General features: G+C 48.3%; 1 protein-coding gene across 1 annotated transcript in view; it reads left to right on the top strand.

The window, feature by feature from the left end:
- calb2a (calbindin 2a) overlaps positions 1–14,435 on the top strand; it is a 91,534-nt gene that overhangs the window by 43,444 nt on the left and 33,655 nt on the right. Inside the window, exons 3-4 of the mRNA XM_070897730.1 lie at positions 116–184; positions 2,369–2,449. Of these exons, the coding sequence (XP_070753831.1) occupies positions 116–184; positions 2,369–2,449 (150 nt within the window). The remainder of the gene's footprint in view (positions 1–115; positions 185–2,368; positions 2,450–14,435) is intronic.

A 14,435-nucleotide genomic window follows, 5' to 3' on the forward strand; every position in this document is an offset into this window, starting at 1 on the left:
AATGATCAAATCTATGACTTGACTTGGATGGAAACACTCACATTTGGGACAAACGTTTACACTCACCGTGACTGCACGATGTGCTTAGTATCTCTATTTTATTTTGCTAAAACAGGAAATACAGATGAAGGAATTCATGGCAAAATATGACAAGAATGCCGACGGCAGGATAGAGATCGCTGAGGTAAGTGTGTCTGTATCGCTAAATGTGACTATGCTTGTGGTCTATGTACAGCCTTTCAGCTCCGTTGACAGCCCCCCAACCCCCACCATGATGACCCTCTGAATGTGCAGTGTGTGTTTACAGGGTGCCTTAACAGATAAGGGGATAAGGGGTTCTGGGGAGTGGGCAGGGACGTGGAGTTGAGCCCATGATCAGATCAGCCATGATCTTATTGAATGGCGGAGCAGGCCCACTCCTGTTCCTATTTCTTATGTTCTTATGAACCCTGCTGGGTAACGGCTCCTGTCATTGTGGTGCTTGGGCACATCATCAGGAGGCCCCCCAGGTCTCAACCCCAGTCTGTGCTGAGGGGGGCGATCTCAGTCCCGGTGGAGGGGGGGGTGGTGGGGGGCAGACCTATAATTGGCCTCAGGACCTTGGGAGGGGAATAGTCATCAGCCAGCACTCCCGCCTTGCACTAGCGAGGGTACAGAGGAGATTGATCAGGATGTTGCCTGGACTGGAGAATTTTAGCTATGAGGAAAAATTGGATAGGCTGCGTTTGTTTTCTTTGGAACAGAGGAGGCTGAGGGGAGACCTGATTGAGGTGTATAAAATTTTGAGGGGCCGAGATAGAGTGGATAGGATGGACCCTTGGCAGAGGGGTCAACAATCATGGCGCATAGATTTAAAGTAATTGATAGGTTTAGAGGGGATTTGAGGGGAAATGTCTTCACCCAGAGGGTGGTAGGGATCTGGAACTCACTGCCTGAAAGGGTGGGAGAGGCAGAAACCCTCACCACATTTAAAAAGTACTTGGATGTGCACTTAAAGTGCCATAACCCACAGGGTGCGGACCGAGAGCTGGAAAGTGGGATTAGGCTGGGTAGCTCTTGGTCGGCCGGCACGGACACGATGGGCTGAATGGCCTCCTTCCATGCTGTAAATTTCTATGGGCTAGACTTTCCATTAGTTTTGCATCGCTACTGCCCACTTAACGTCCACTTTAACGCTGAGGTGAAATATAATGCCCAGAAACGCCCATTTCACATCGCTCCCGCTAACACCCATTTTATAAAGTGGAAACTAGGGGTTTGAAAAGGGGCGATAATCTGGCGATCACAAAACCCACAATAAACGCTAACGCTGGAAATAACGCTCATGTCTAAGCGATCTGCGCAGTAATGGAAAGTCTAGCCCTATGATTCTATGATGGCTCTCCAGTCACCCTTTGCTGGAAAAGATGCAATGTTGCTTTGAGACAGGAATGGGCTCAGCCCCAACACTCCCCTGTAGTCCGATATCCTGTGACACTCGGGGTGGAACTTTACCCCCACGGGTATCCACTAGAGAAATTAGCAGTAAGAAAAAGATCTGGACGGCTTTTATATATTAAATAAAAGAGGAGCCTGCTCCTGGGGCCTTGAATGGGCAACGTGTTGGGGCTGTGTCACAGTCATCATCATAGACAGTCCCTCAGAATCGAGGAAGACTTGCTTCCACTCTTAAAATTAGTCCTTAGGTGGCTGAACAGTCCAATACGAGAGCCACAGTCCCTGTCAAGGGTTGAGGGAAAGGGTGGGTGGGACAGCTCTTTCCGCTGCCTGCACTTGATGAGACTCGAGGTGCTCAACGCCCTCCCGGATGCACTTCCTCCACTTAGGGCGGTCTTTGGCCAGGGACTCCCAGGTGTCGGTGGGGATGTTGCACTTTATCAGGGAAGCTTTGAGGGTGTCCTTGAAATGTTTCCTCTGCCCACCTGGGGCTCGTTTGCCGTGAAAGAGTTCCGAGTAGAGCACTTGCTTTGGAAGTCTTGTGTCTGGCATGCGAACAGTGTGGCCTGTCCAGCGGAGCTGGTCGAGTGTGGTCAATGCTTCAATGCCGGGGATGTTAGCCTGGTCGAGGATGCTAACGTCGGTGCATCTGTCCTCCCAGGGGTTTTGTAGGATCTTGCGGGGAGATCGTTGGTGGTATTTCTCCAGCGACTTGAGGTGTCTACTGTACATGTGTCACAGTGCAGTGACATCGGTTCACACCCAGCATTCCCCTCGCCGCTGTGATATTGCCAACCCAGCATGACCACGATTGGTATTCGGGGCCTCTGGGTCCTATCCTGTCCTCTCCGCAGGGGAAGGTGTTTGGGGAAAGACTGCAGGAAGTCTGTAGCGGAAGGATATAATAACACTCGCCCTTGTTCTCTTGCAGCTGGCCCAGATACTTCCAACGGAAGAGAACTTTCTCCTGTGTTTCCGACAGTGCGTACGGTCCAGCGGAGAGTTTATGGAGGTATGGAAAGCGAAGGGGATACTGGCGGGAGAACTAGCGCATGTCTCACTTTCAACAGTAGGCCATTGCAAAGGATTCCCATCGGTTCAGGATCACTGCGGAGATGTGGTGGGGAGTGGAGGTTGCACACTGACCTTTCACCTCTGTGCATTAAACACGAAAGGATAGTATGCAGGTACAGCAAGTGATCAGGAAGACCAATGCAAAGGGGATGGAGTATAAAAGCAGGGAAATCTTGCTACAGTTGTACAGGGTATTGGTGAGGCCACACCTGGAATACTGCATGCAGATTTGGTTTCCATATTTAAGAAAGGATATACTTGCTTTGGAGGCAGTTCAGAGAAGGTTCACTAGGTTGATTCCGGAGATGAGGGGGTTGACTTAGGAGGAAAGGTTGAGGAGGTTGGGCCTCTACTCATTAGAATTCAGAAGAATGAGAGGTGATCTTATCGAAACGTATAAGATTATGAGGGGGCTTGACAAGGCGGATGCAGAGAGGATGTTTCCACTGATAGGGGAGACTAGAACTAGAGGGCATGATCTTGGAATAAGGGGCCGCCCATTTAAAACAGAGATGAGGAGGAATTTCTTCTCTTAGAGGATTGTAAATGTGTGGAATTCACTGCCTCAGAGAGCTGTGGAGTGTGTGGGGTGTTCCCATGCGCCTGCTGCCCTTGTCCCTCTAGCTGGTAGAGGTCGCGGGTACTTGCGGAATGAACTCCAGGATCAAATTGAATTACAAAGCAGTGAATGGGTTCAAAAGTGAATGCCAATTGATGCCGGTGTGGAGAGTTATGCACTGTGGACCTGCTCCCACGAGGGGCTGTGCTGACACTGCCTCGAGCTCACTGCAGTTAGCAGACTGACGGGGCTTTTGGGCATTAGTTTGATCTGGACTGCGGTACAGTTCCCATCAGAACATAAGAACATAAGAAATAGGAGCAGGAGTAGGCCGTACGGCCCCTCGAGCCTGCACCACCATTTAATATGATTATGGCTGATCTGATCATGGACTCAGCTCCACTTCCCTGCCCGCTCCCCATAACCCCTTATCGGTTAAGAAACTGTCTTTCTGTCTTAAATGTATTCAATGTCCCAGCTTCCACAGCTCTCTGAGGCAGCGAATTTCACAGATTTACAACCCTCTGAGATAAGAAATTCCTCCTCATCTCAGTTTTAAATGGGTGGCTCCTTATTCTAAGATTATGCCCCCTAGTTCTAGTCTCCCCCATCAGTGGAAACATCCTCTCTGCATCCAGCTTGTCATGCCCCCTCATAATCTTATTTCATTAGTTTACATGTTGCCAGGGAGCCTGGACAGGTACAAAGAGGCCCCTTGGCGATGTGTAGCTCCTACCCTCTCTGAGGGCCCAGTGGGTAATGGATGACGTGATACTGCCCCAATCTGGGAAACCACTGGAGCACCTCCGTCCGGGCGGCCAGAGTTTAGTCTCCTCTGCCTCGGCCAAGAAGCGTAGAATACTGCAAAACCAGAGAGGAAAACTGGGTGCAAGTAGCTCATTGCCTTATGTTTCAGTGCAAAATCTGTTTCTAATCATTTGTAAACTACACCCAGAACGAAAAATCTAGGTTTAGAATACGGGCTGAATCTGGTGAAAATGCAATTTAGGACAGGCATCAGGGAGAACCTCTTCATGTAAAGAGCACTCAATTAGAACAGTCTCCTGGGTAGGAGACTAGAGGCAAAACCATTGAATTGATCGATTCCACAGTTGGACGCTGTGGTGAAGGCAGTGTAAGTGTTCCTTTTCTGGATTGCTGAGCTAAAATGGCATTACTTCTGAATCCTGTAAAGAATACAGCTGACCTCTAGTGGAAGGGAAAATGACACTGCATCTCATGGCTCCGCAGCATTTAAGAATCTATCTGCTGTTTAAAAAAGAACAAGACATGGATTTCCTCTTTTAATGATCTGATTGCTCCATTGGATGAATGGGGTTTTCTAGCGATCTGATTGGTCCATGGGAATCACATAATGCATGGTTCCCCACAAGCTTTACTTTTTTAAATTTGGTATCCACTGTTTTATTGAAATTTCCACATTTTATTTCATTTCCAAGCCATGTTTTCCCCGTCCACTACTGTGCTTCCCATCCTAACCTTTATAATGTATTTGCTTCATGGGTTCTTTGCTTAAGAATTCACAGCAACACATTGCTATTCGGAACTAGTTGGTTTATTAGCAAAGGTTTAACAATCACACTACACATTACCAGTTTATCCACCACGCTCACAACCACCTGCCTCAGTGTGAATCCCCCGAACCCAACTGGCTGGGGTTTTATTGAGTCTTGGGAACATCACGTGACTGGCTAAGCCACTCATAGCTCAACAGCTAGACAACTATTTCAGTTGAAACCATAAATCAAGTGCCCTCTGATTAAAGGGGGTCACTAAACCGACACATTAAACAAATTAAACTTTTGACTGAAAACTTAAATCAAATTAAAATTCGGTTGCCGGGGGTGATGATGCACTCCAGTCCCTCCGGTGCCCACCTCTCGCGGAAGGCCGCGAGCATACCGGTGGACACCGCGTGCTCCATCTCCAGAGACAACCTGGCTCGGATGTAACTGCGGAAGAGAGGCAGGCAGTCGGGCTGAACAACCCTCTCGACCGCCCGCTGCCTGGACCGTCTGATGACCCCCTTGGCCATGCCCAGGAGCAGTCCTACGAGGAGGCCTTCCGACCTGCCTGCTCCCCTCCGCACAGGGTGCCCAAAGATCAGAAGCGTGGGACTGAAGTGCAACCAGAATTTGAGGGCCCCTTCAAATATTGAACATAGGCGTGGAACACGGACTCCTCTAGACCACAGAAATTACAAGCGGCTTAAAAATCGATTGCACAGGACTGCTCCGTGCAACACCCTCCAGGCCAAGTCCCCAATAAATAGAGGGAGAACTCCCGAGTAGAGAGCCCTCCATTGGGGACCCCCGCCTTTCTGAACGGCAAGGTGGTGCGCCATGGCGTGTCTCAACAGCTCTCCAAACCTGTGAGCATACTCCCAGGTGCATATATTACACACTTCTTGGCACAACTTTCTACTCTCAACCGTGGCAGACCTAAGCCTGCAACAGCTTCCTGCCTCTGATCTTGGGTCCGTTTCCCGATGACCACTTCCTGGAGCTTCCTCCTTTCCCTTTAAAGACTGGATCCATGTCCAGCCCAGCCAGAGCTTCACTGGTGCCCAGGCCTCAGTCTCCAACCTTGGAACTAGCCTAAAGCCTCTGACCCATACCATCACCCCCAACCCAGTATTGCACACGGTGAGTCGAGGAAGATGCTCACTCTCTTACCTGTCTCCAATGTCGTAGTGTTGCTGCTCCCTCTCTTCTCTCCATTATCAGGTATGGCAGCATAGAGTGGATAAGGGGGAACCAGTGAATGTGGTGTATTTGGACTTCCAGGAGGCATTTGACAAGTTGCCACATAAAAGGTTACTGCACAAGATAAAAGTTCACGAGGTTGGGGGTAATTATAGAGGATTGGCTAACTAACAGAAAACAAAGAGTCGGGATAAATGGGTCAGTCTCGGGTTGGCAACCAGTAACTAGTGGGGTGCCACAGGGATCAGTGCTGGGACTCCAACTATTTACAATCTATATTAACGACTTGGATGAAGGGACCAAGTGTAATGTAGCCAAGTTTGCTGACGATACAAAGATGGGAAGAAAAGCAATGTGTGAGGACACAAAAAATCTGCAAAAGGACATATACAGGCTAAGTGAGTGGGCAAAAATTTGGCAGATGAAATATAATGTTGGAAAGTGTGAGGTCATGCACTTTGGCAGAAAAAAATCGAAGAGCAAGTTATTATTTAAATAGAGAAAAATTGCAAAAGTGCTGCAGTACAGTGGGACCTGGGAGAAGGTTCACTAGGTTGATTACAGAGATGAGGGGGTTGACTTATGAGGAAAGGTTGAGTAGGTTGGGCCTCTACTCATTGGAATTCAGAAGAATGAGAGGTGATTTTATCAAAACGTATAAGATTATGAGGGGACTTGACAAGGTGGATGCAGAGAGGATGTTTCCACTGTTAGGGGAGACTAGAACTAGGGGACATAATCTTAGAATAAGGGGCCGTTCATTTAAAACAGAGATGAGGAGGAATTTCTTCTCTCAGAAGGTTGTAAATCTGTGGAATTCACTGCCTCAGAGAGCTGTGGAAGCTGGGTCATTGAATAAATTTAAGACAGAGATAGACAGTTTCTTAACCGATAAGGGAATAAGGGGTTATGGGGAGCGGACAGGGAAGTGGAGCTGAGTCCATGATCAGATCAGCCATGATCGTATTGAATGGCGGAGCAGACTCGAGGGGCCATATGGCCTACTCCTGTTCCTATTTCTTATGTTCTTATGTAACTAGACTAGTAATCCAGAGGCCAGGACTGCTAATCCCGAGATATGAGTTCTAATCCCAATTTGGCAGTTTGTGAATTTGAATTCAGTTAATTAAGTAAATCTGGAATTAAAAATCTCGTATCAGTAATGGCGACAATGAAGCTATCGGATTGTCATTAAAAAAACATCTTGTTCAGTAATGTCCTTTAGTCCTATATGTGACTCCAGAACCACAGCAATGTGGCCTAGCAAGCCACTCTGTTGTATCAAATACTGCTACAATAAGAATAAAACCGGACGGACCAACCAACATCGACATACAAGGCACAAGTCAGGAGTGTGATGCAATACTCTCTGTTGTGTTCCTAATACAGATGAGACTGCACACAGGGAGGTTAAAGTAACAGTGACCTCAGTCTTTATTAAGACACTGCAGAGTCAGGAACAAGCCTTAGGAGCCGGCTTATATACAGTGCTCCAAAGGGATACACAACATCACTCCTGCCCCCCCAAAGTCAAAGTGAAAACTATTTACAAGGTGAGGCGGTCGGGAGCCTTTCTTTCCCTGGTGGACCGCCTCGGTACAAATGTCTGTTCTGGTGTGTTAGCTGTGCCCTCGCTGGGCTGGCGTGTTGTTGGCCCTGCAGGGCTGCTAGGTGAGCCTGGCCTTGCTGGGCTGTTGGGCATGATGGGTTTGATTTCCTGGTCCAGGGTGGTATCATTGATCCTTTGGGTGTGTGTTGTGGGCTCTCAAAAGGTGGTGTTTGCTGTGGGTTGTTCAGGGCAGTCTATGAACCGCAGCCTCATTTGGTCCAGGTGCTTTCTGAAAATTTGTCCATTGTCTAGTTTGACTACAAACACCCTACTCCCTTCTTTAGCTATCACCGTGCCCGTGATGCACTTGGGACCATGTCCATAGTTTAGCACATACACAGGGTCATTCAGATCAATTTCCAGTGACACAGTGGCTTGATCATCGTTTACATTTTGTTGCTGCCACCTGCTCTCTACCTGATCATGCAGGTTGGGGTGAACCAGAGAGAATCTGGTTTTAAGTGTCCTTTTCATGACTAGCTCAGCCGGGGGCTCTCCTGTGAGCGAGTGGGGTCTCGTGCGGTAGCTGAGCAGTACTTGGGACAGGCGGGTTTGGAGTGAGCCTTCTGTGACACGTTTAAGGCTCTGTTTGATGATTTGTACTGCCCGCTCTGCCTGCCCATTGGAGGCTGGTTTAATCGGGGCCGAGGTGACATGTTTGATCCCATTGCAAGTCATGAATTCTTTAAATTCGGCACTGGTGAAACATGGCCCGTTGTCACTGACCAGTATGTCAGGCAGGCCGTGGGTGGCAAACATGGCCCTCAGGCTTTCAATGGTGGCATTGGCGGTGCTTCCCGACATTATTTCACATTCAATCCATTTTGAAAAAGCATCCACCACCACCAGGAGCATTTTTCCGAGAAACGGGCCCGCATAGTCGACATGGATCCTCGACCATGGTCTGGAGGGCCAGGACCACAAACTTAGTGGTGCCTCTCTGGGCACGTTGCTCAAGTGAGCACACACGCTGCATTGCCGTACACAGGACTCTAAGTCAGAGTCAATACCGGGCCACCACACGTGGGATCTGGCTATCGCTTTCATCATTACTCTACCCAGGTGTGTGCTATGGAGATCCGAGATGAACGTCTCCCTGCCCTTTTTGGGTAGCACTATGCGGTTACCCCACAACAGGCAGTCTGCCTGAATGAACAGCTCGTCCTTTTGCCACTGGAACAGCTTGATTAGCTCTTGCATTTCAACGGGGATACTGGCCCAGCTCCCATGCAGTACACAGTTTTTTTACTAGTGACAGCAGAGGATCTTGGCTGGTCCAAGTCCTAATCTGGCGGGCCGTGACAGGTGATTTATCATTTTCAAATGCTTCCATGACCATCAACAAGTCTGCGGGCTGCGCCACCATCAACAAGTTTGCAGGCTGCGCCATTTCCACCCCTGTGGTGGGCAATGGTAGCCGACTGAGAGCATCCGCACAGTTCTCGGTACCTGGCCTGTGGCGGATGGTATAGTTATATGCTGATAGCGCGAGTGCCCACCTTTGTATGCGGGCTGAGGCATTCATATTTATCCCCTTGTTTTCAGCGAACAGGGATATGAGGGACCTGTGATCGGTTTCCAGCTCAAATTTGAGGCCAAACAGGTACTGATGCATTTTCTTTACCCCGAACACACACACTAATGCCTCTTTCTCAATCATGCTGTAGGCCCTCTCGGCCTTAGCCAAGCTCCTGGAGGCATAGGCGACAGGTTGCAACTTCCCCGCAACGTTAGCTTGTTGTAATACACACTCGACTCCGTACGACTACGCATCACATGCTACCACAAGTCTTTTACATGGGTTATACAATACAAGCAGCTTGTTGGAGCATAAAATGTTTCTGACTTTCTCAAAAGCAATTACTTGTTTTTTATCCCATACCCAGTTCACACCTTTATGTAGGAGCTCTAAGAGGGTGCTTAACCCCAGTAGGAAGTTACCAAAATAGTTGAGGAGTCCCAGGAACGACCGCAGCTCCGTGACATTCTGTGGCCTGGGCACGTTTCTGATTGCCTCTATCTTGGAGTCTGTGGGCCGAATGCCGTCTGCAGCGATCTTTCTCCCCAAAAACTCCACTTCTGTTGCCATGAAGACACATTTCGACCTCTTCAGCCACAGCCGTATGCGATCCAGTTGCTGGAGGAACTCCTCCAGGTTTTGTAGGTGCTCGATGGTGTCCCGACCCATTACCAATATGTCGTCCTGAAAGACCACCGTGTGTGGTGCCGACTTGAGTAGGCTCTCCATGTTTCTCTGGAAGATCGCTGCAGCCGACCGAATTCCAAACGGGCATCTGTTGTAGATGAACAGTCCCTTGTACGTGTTGATGCAGGTGAGGCCCTTCAAAGACTCCTCCAGCTCCTGCGTCATGTAGGCCGAAGTCAGGTCGAGCTTGGTGAACGTCTTGCCTCCTGCCAGCGTCGCAAATAGGTCGTCTGCCTTAGGTAGCGCGGATATTGGTCCTGTAGCGAGAAACGATTAATAGTTACTTTATAATCGCCGCAAATCCTGACCGTGCCATCACTTTTGAGTACTGGAACAATCGGGCTGGCCCACTCGCTGAATTCCACTGGGGAGATGATGCCCTTGCGTTGCAGCCTGTCCAGCTCAATTTCCACTCTCTCCCTCATCACGTGAGGTACCGCTCGTGCCTTGTGGTGGATGGGTCATGCCTCTGGGACCAAGTGGATCCGCACCTTCGCCCCGGAAAAGTTTCCAATGCCTGGCTCAAAAAAGGAAGAAAATTTGTTAAGAACCTGAGTACATGAGGCCTCATCGACATGTGATAGCGCTCGGATGTCATCCCAGTTCCAGCAGATTTTTCCCAGCCAGCTCCTTCCAAGCAGTGTGGGGTCATTGCCCGGGACAACCCAGAGTGGCAGTTCTTGCACCGTGCCCTCGTAGGTGACCTTGACCATGGCGCTGCCCAGGACCATGATGGTGTACGTTCTCAGTTTCGTGTGGATGGGGCTCAGGGCTGGTCTGAGTGCCTTGTTGAACCACAGTCTCTCAAACATTTTATTGCTCATGGTGGATTGGCTAGCGCCAGTGTCCAGTTCCATGCCTATGGGTAAGCCATTCAATTTTACATTTAGCATTATAGGTGGACATTTCATCGAAAATGTGTGCACCCTGTGTACTTCAGCATCTGCCTCCTCTCTCTGAGGCTCGAAATTGCTTTGATCCACCATCGACCGATCTTCCTCTGCCACGTGGTGATTAGCAGGTTTTGCAGAGCTTGCAGCTCGTCTGCAAGATCATTGGAGGTGCCCCATTGTTCCACAGCTCTTGCAAACGTAACCTTTGAAGCGGCATGAATAGTCTGAATGGAAGCCTTCACAATGCCAACAAGGTGTGAATTGCCTTGCATTCATCCTTTGTTGGGGACTCTGAGTCATTTGGGTCACCTGAGGCCTGCTGACAATTGCAGACTCGTGGGTTCTGTCCTGTACATTTCTGCTTGCAAACATAGTTCCAGTTAATTTATGAACATTGCTAGCACTTGTGTGCTGAGAGATTTGTTTGGTGTTATCATTGGTGGACATAAACGCCTGTGCTATCGCAATGGCCTTGCTGAGGGTCGGTGTCTCTACAGTCAAAAGTTTTCATAGGATGGTCTCATGGCCATCCTACGAAAAGTACAAAAAAGTCTCTGAGCATTTGCTCCAGGTAGCCATCAAACTCACATTGTCCTGCAAGTCGCCTTAGCTCGGCGACATAGCTCGCCACTTCCTGACCTTCAGATCGCTGGCACATGTAGAACCGATTCATCGCCATTAGCACGCTCTCCCTCGGGTTAAGATGCTCCCGAAACAGTGTACACAGCTCCTCATACGACTTATCTGTGGGTTTCTGTCGTAGACAGAAGATTCTTCATGAGGCTGTAGGTCGGTGCCCCGCAGACTGTAAGGAGGACCGCTCTCCTTTTTGCAGCGCTTTCTTCTCTGTCCAGCTCAATGGCTACAAAGTACTGGTCTAGCCGTTTGATATAGGTTTCCCAGTCCTCACCCTCCAAGAACTTCTCCAGGATGCCCACAATTTGCTGCATCTTTGCGTTGGAATCGTATTCTCGTCACCAATTATTGTGTTCCTAACACAGATGAGACTGCACACAGGGAGATTAAAGTAACAGTGACCTCAGTCTTTATTAAGACATCCCAGAGTCAGGAACAGGCCTTGGGGGCCGGCTTATATACAGTACTCCCAAGGGGTGCTGGGATCTCTTGGGACTTCAAGGGATGCGCTCCCTGATGGCGGAACATGGGAGTGCATGTTTTACAGATACACAACACTCTCCACTTGCCTGGATGAGTGCAGCTCCAACAACACTCAAGCATTTATTGCCCATCCCTAATTGCCCTTGAGAAGGTCATGGTGAGTCACCTACATGAACGACTGCAGTCCATGTGGTGAAGGTGCTCCCACAGTACTGTTAAAGAAGAAGTTCCAGGATTGTGACCCAGCGACGATGAAGAAACGATGATATATTTCCAAGTCAGGATATTGAGACACTCGCTGCAGAATACCCAACCTCTTACCTGCTCTTGTGGCCACAGTATTTATGTGGCTGGTCCAGTTAAGTTTCTGTCAATGGTGATCCCCAGGATGTTGATGATGGGGGATTCGGTGATAGTAGTGCTGTTGAATGTCAAGGGGCAGTGGTTAGACTCTCGCTTGTTGGATTTGGTCATTGCCTGGCACTTGTGTGGCGCGAATGTTATTTGCCACTTATCAGTCCAAACCTGAATGTCATCCAGGTGATGCTGCATGCGGGCATGGACTGCTCCATTATCTGAGGAGTTGCGAATGGAACACTGTGCAATCATCAGCGAACATCCCCACTTCTGACCTTATCATGGAGGGAAGGTCATTGATGAAGCAGCTGATGATGGTTGGGCCTAGGACACTGGCCTGAGGAACTCCTGCAGCGATGTCCTGGAACTGTGATGATTGTCCTCCAACAAACACAACCATCTTCCTTTGTGCTAGGTATGACTCCAGCCAGTGATGAGTTTTCCCCCTGATTCCCATTGACTTCAATTTTACTAGGGCTCCTTGATGCCACATTCAGTCAAATGCTGACTTGATGTCACAGGCAGTCACTCTCACCTCACCTCTGGAATTCAGCACTTTTGTCCATGTTTGGACCAAGGTTGCAATGAGGTCTGGAGCCAAGTGGTCCTGGCGGAACCCAAACTGAGCATTGGTGAGCAGGTTATTGGTGAGTAAGTGCTGCTTGATAGCACTGTTCACAGGACATACCTGGGCAGTTTACCACATTGTCGGGTAGATGCCAATATTGTTGCTGTACTGGAACAGCTTGGCTGGAGGCACAGCTAATTCTGGAGCACAAGTCTTCACCACGACAGCTGGGATGTAGTCTTTGCTGTATCTAGTGCGCTCAGCCATTTCTTGATATCAAATGGATTGAATCAAATTGGCTGAAGACTGGCTTCTATGATGGTGAGGTCCTCAGGAGAAAGCTGATATGGATCATCCACTCGGCATTTCTGGCTGAAGATGGTTGCAAACACTTCAACCTTGTCTTTTGAACTCACCTGTTGGGCTCCGCCATCATTGAGGATGGGAATTTTCAACTCCTCCCATTAGTTGTTTAATAGTCCACCACCATTCACGACTGGATGTGGCAGGACATAAGAACATAAGAAATAGGAACAGGAGTTGGCCATTTGGCCCCTCGAGTCTGCTCCGCCATTGAATAAGATCATGGTTGATCTGATCATGGACTCAGCTCCACTTCCCCGCCCGCTCCCCAGAACCCTTTACTCCCTTATCGCTCAAAAATCAGTCTACCTCTGCCTTAAATATATTCAATGACCCAGCCTCCACAGCTCTCTGAGGCAGAGAATTCCACAGATTTACAACTCTCTGAAAGAAGAAATTCCTCCTCATCGCAGTTTTAAATGGGCAGCTCCTTATTCTAAGACTATGCCCCCTAGTTTTAGTTTCCCCTATGAATGGAAATATCCTCTCTGCATCCACCTTGTCGAGCCCCCTCATTATTTTATATGTTTTGATAAGATCATCTCTCATTCTTCTGAACTCCAATGAGTATAGGCCCAACCTACTCAACCTATCTTCATAAGTCAAACCCTTCATCTCAGGAATCAACCGAGTGAACCTTCTCTGAACAGCCTCCAATGCAAGTATATCCTTCCTTACATACAGAGACCAAAACTGTACGCAGTACTCCAGGTGTGGTCTCACCAATACGCTGTACAGTTGTAGCAGGACTTCTCTGCTTTTATACTCTATCCCCATTGCAATAAAGGCCAACGTTCCATTTGCCTTCCTGATTACTTGCTGTACCTGCATACTAATTTTTTGTGTTTCATGCCCAACACTTTGCAATTTTTGTCCATTTAAATTATAATTTGCTTTTCTATTTTTCTGCCAAAGTGGATAACCTCACATTTTCCTACATTATACTCCATCTGCAAAATTTTTGCCCACTCACCTAGCCTGTCTATATCCCTTTACAGACTTTTTGTGTCCTCCTCACAATTTGCTTTCCCACCTATCTTTGTATCATCAGCAAACTTGGCTACATTCCACTCGGTCCCTTCATCCAAGTCTTTAATATAGATTGTAAATAGTTGAAGCCCCAGCACCGATCCCTGCAGCACCCCACTAGTTACTGTTTGCCAACCGGAAAATGATCCATTTATCCCGACTCTCTGTTTTCTGTTAGTTAGCCAATCCTCTATCCATGCTAATATATTAGCCCCAACCCCGTGAACTTTTATCTTGTGCAGTAACCTTTTATGTGGCACCTTATCGAATGCCATCTGGAAATCCAAATACACCACATCCACTGGTTCCCCTTATCTACCCTGCTCGATACATCCTCAAAGAACTCCAGAAAATTTATCAAATGTGATTTCCCTTTCATAATAGTATGTTGATTCTGCTCAATTGAATCATGCTTTTCCAAATGTCCTGCTACTGCTTCCTTAATAATGCAGTCCAGCATTTTCCCAACGACAGATGTTAGGCTAACCGGTCTAT

Source organism: Pristiophorus japonicus, chromosome 13 (assembly GCF_044704955.1).
Source record: "Pristiophorus japonicus isolate sPriJap1 chromosome 13, sPriJap1.hap1, whole genome shotgun sequence".
NCBI lineage: Eukaryota > Metazoa > Chordata > Chondrichthyes > Pristiophoridae > Pristiophorus > Pristiophorus japonicus.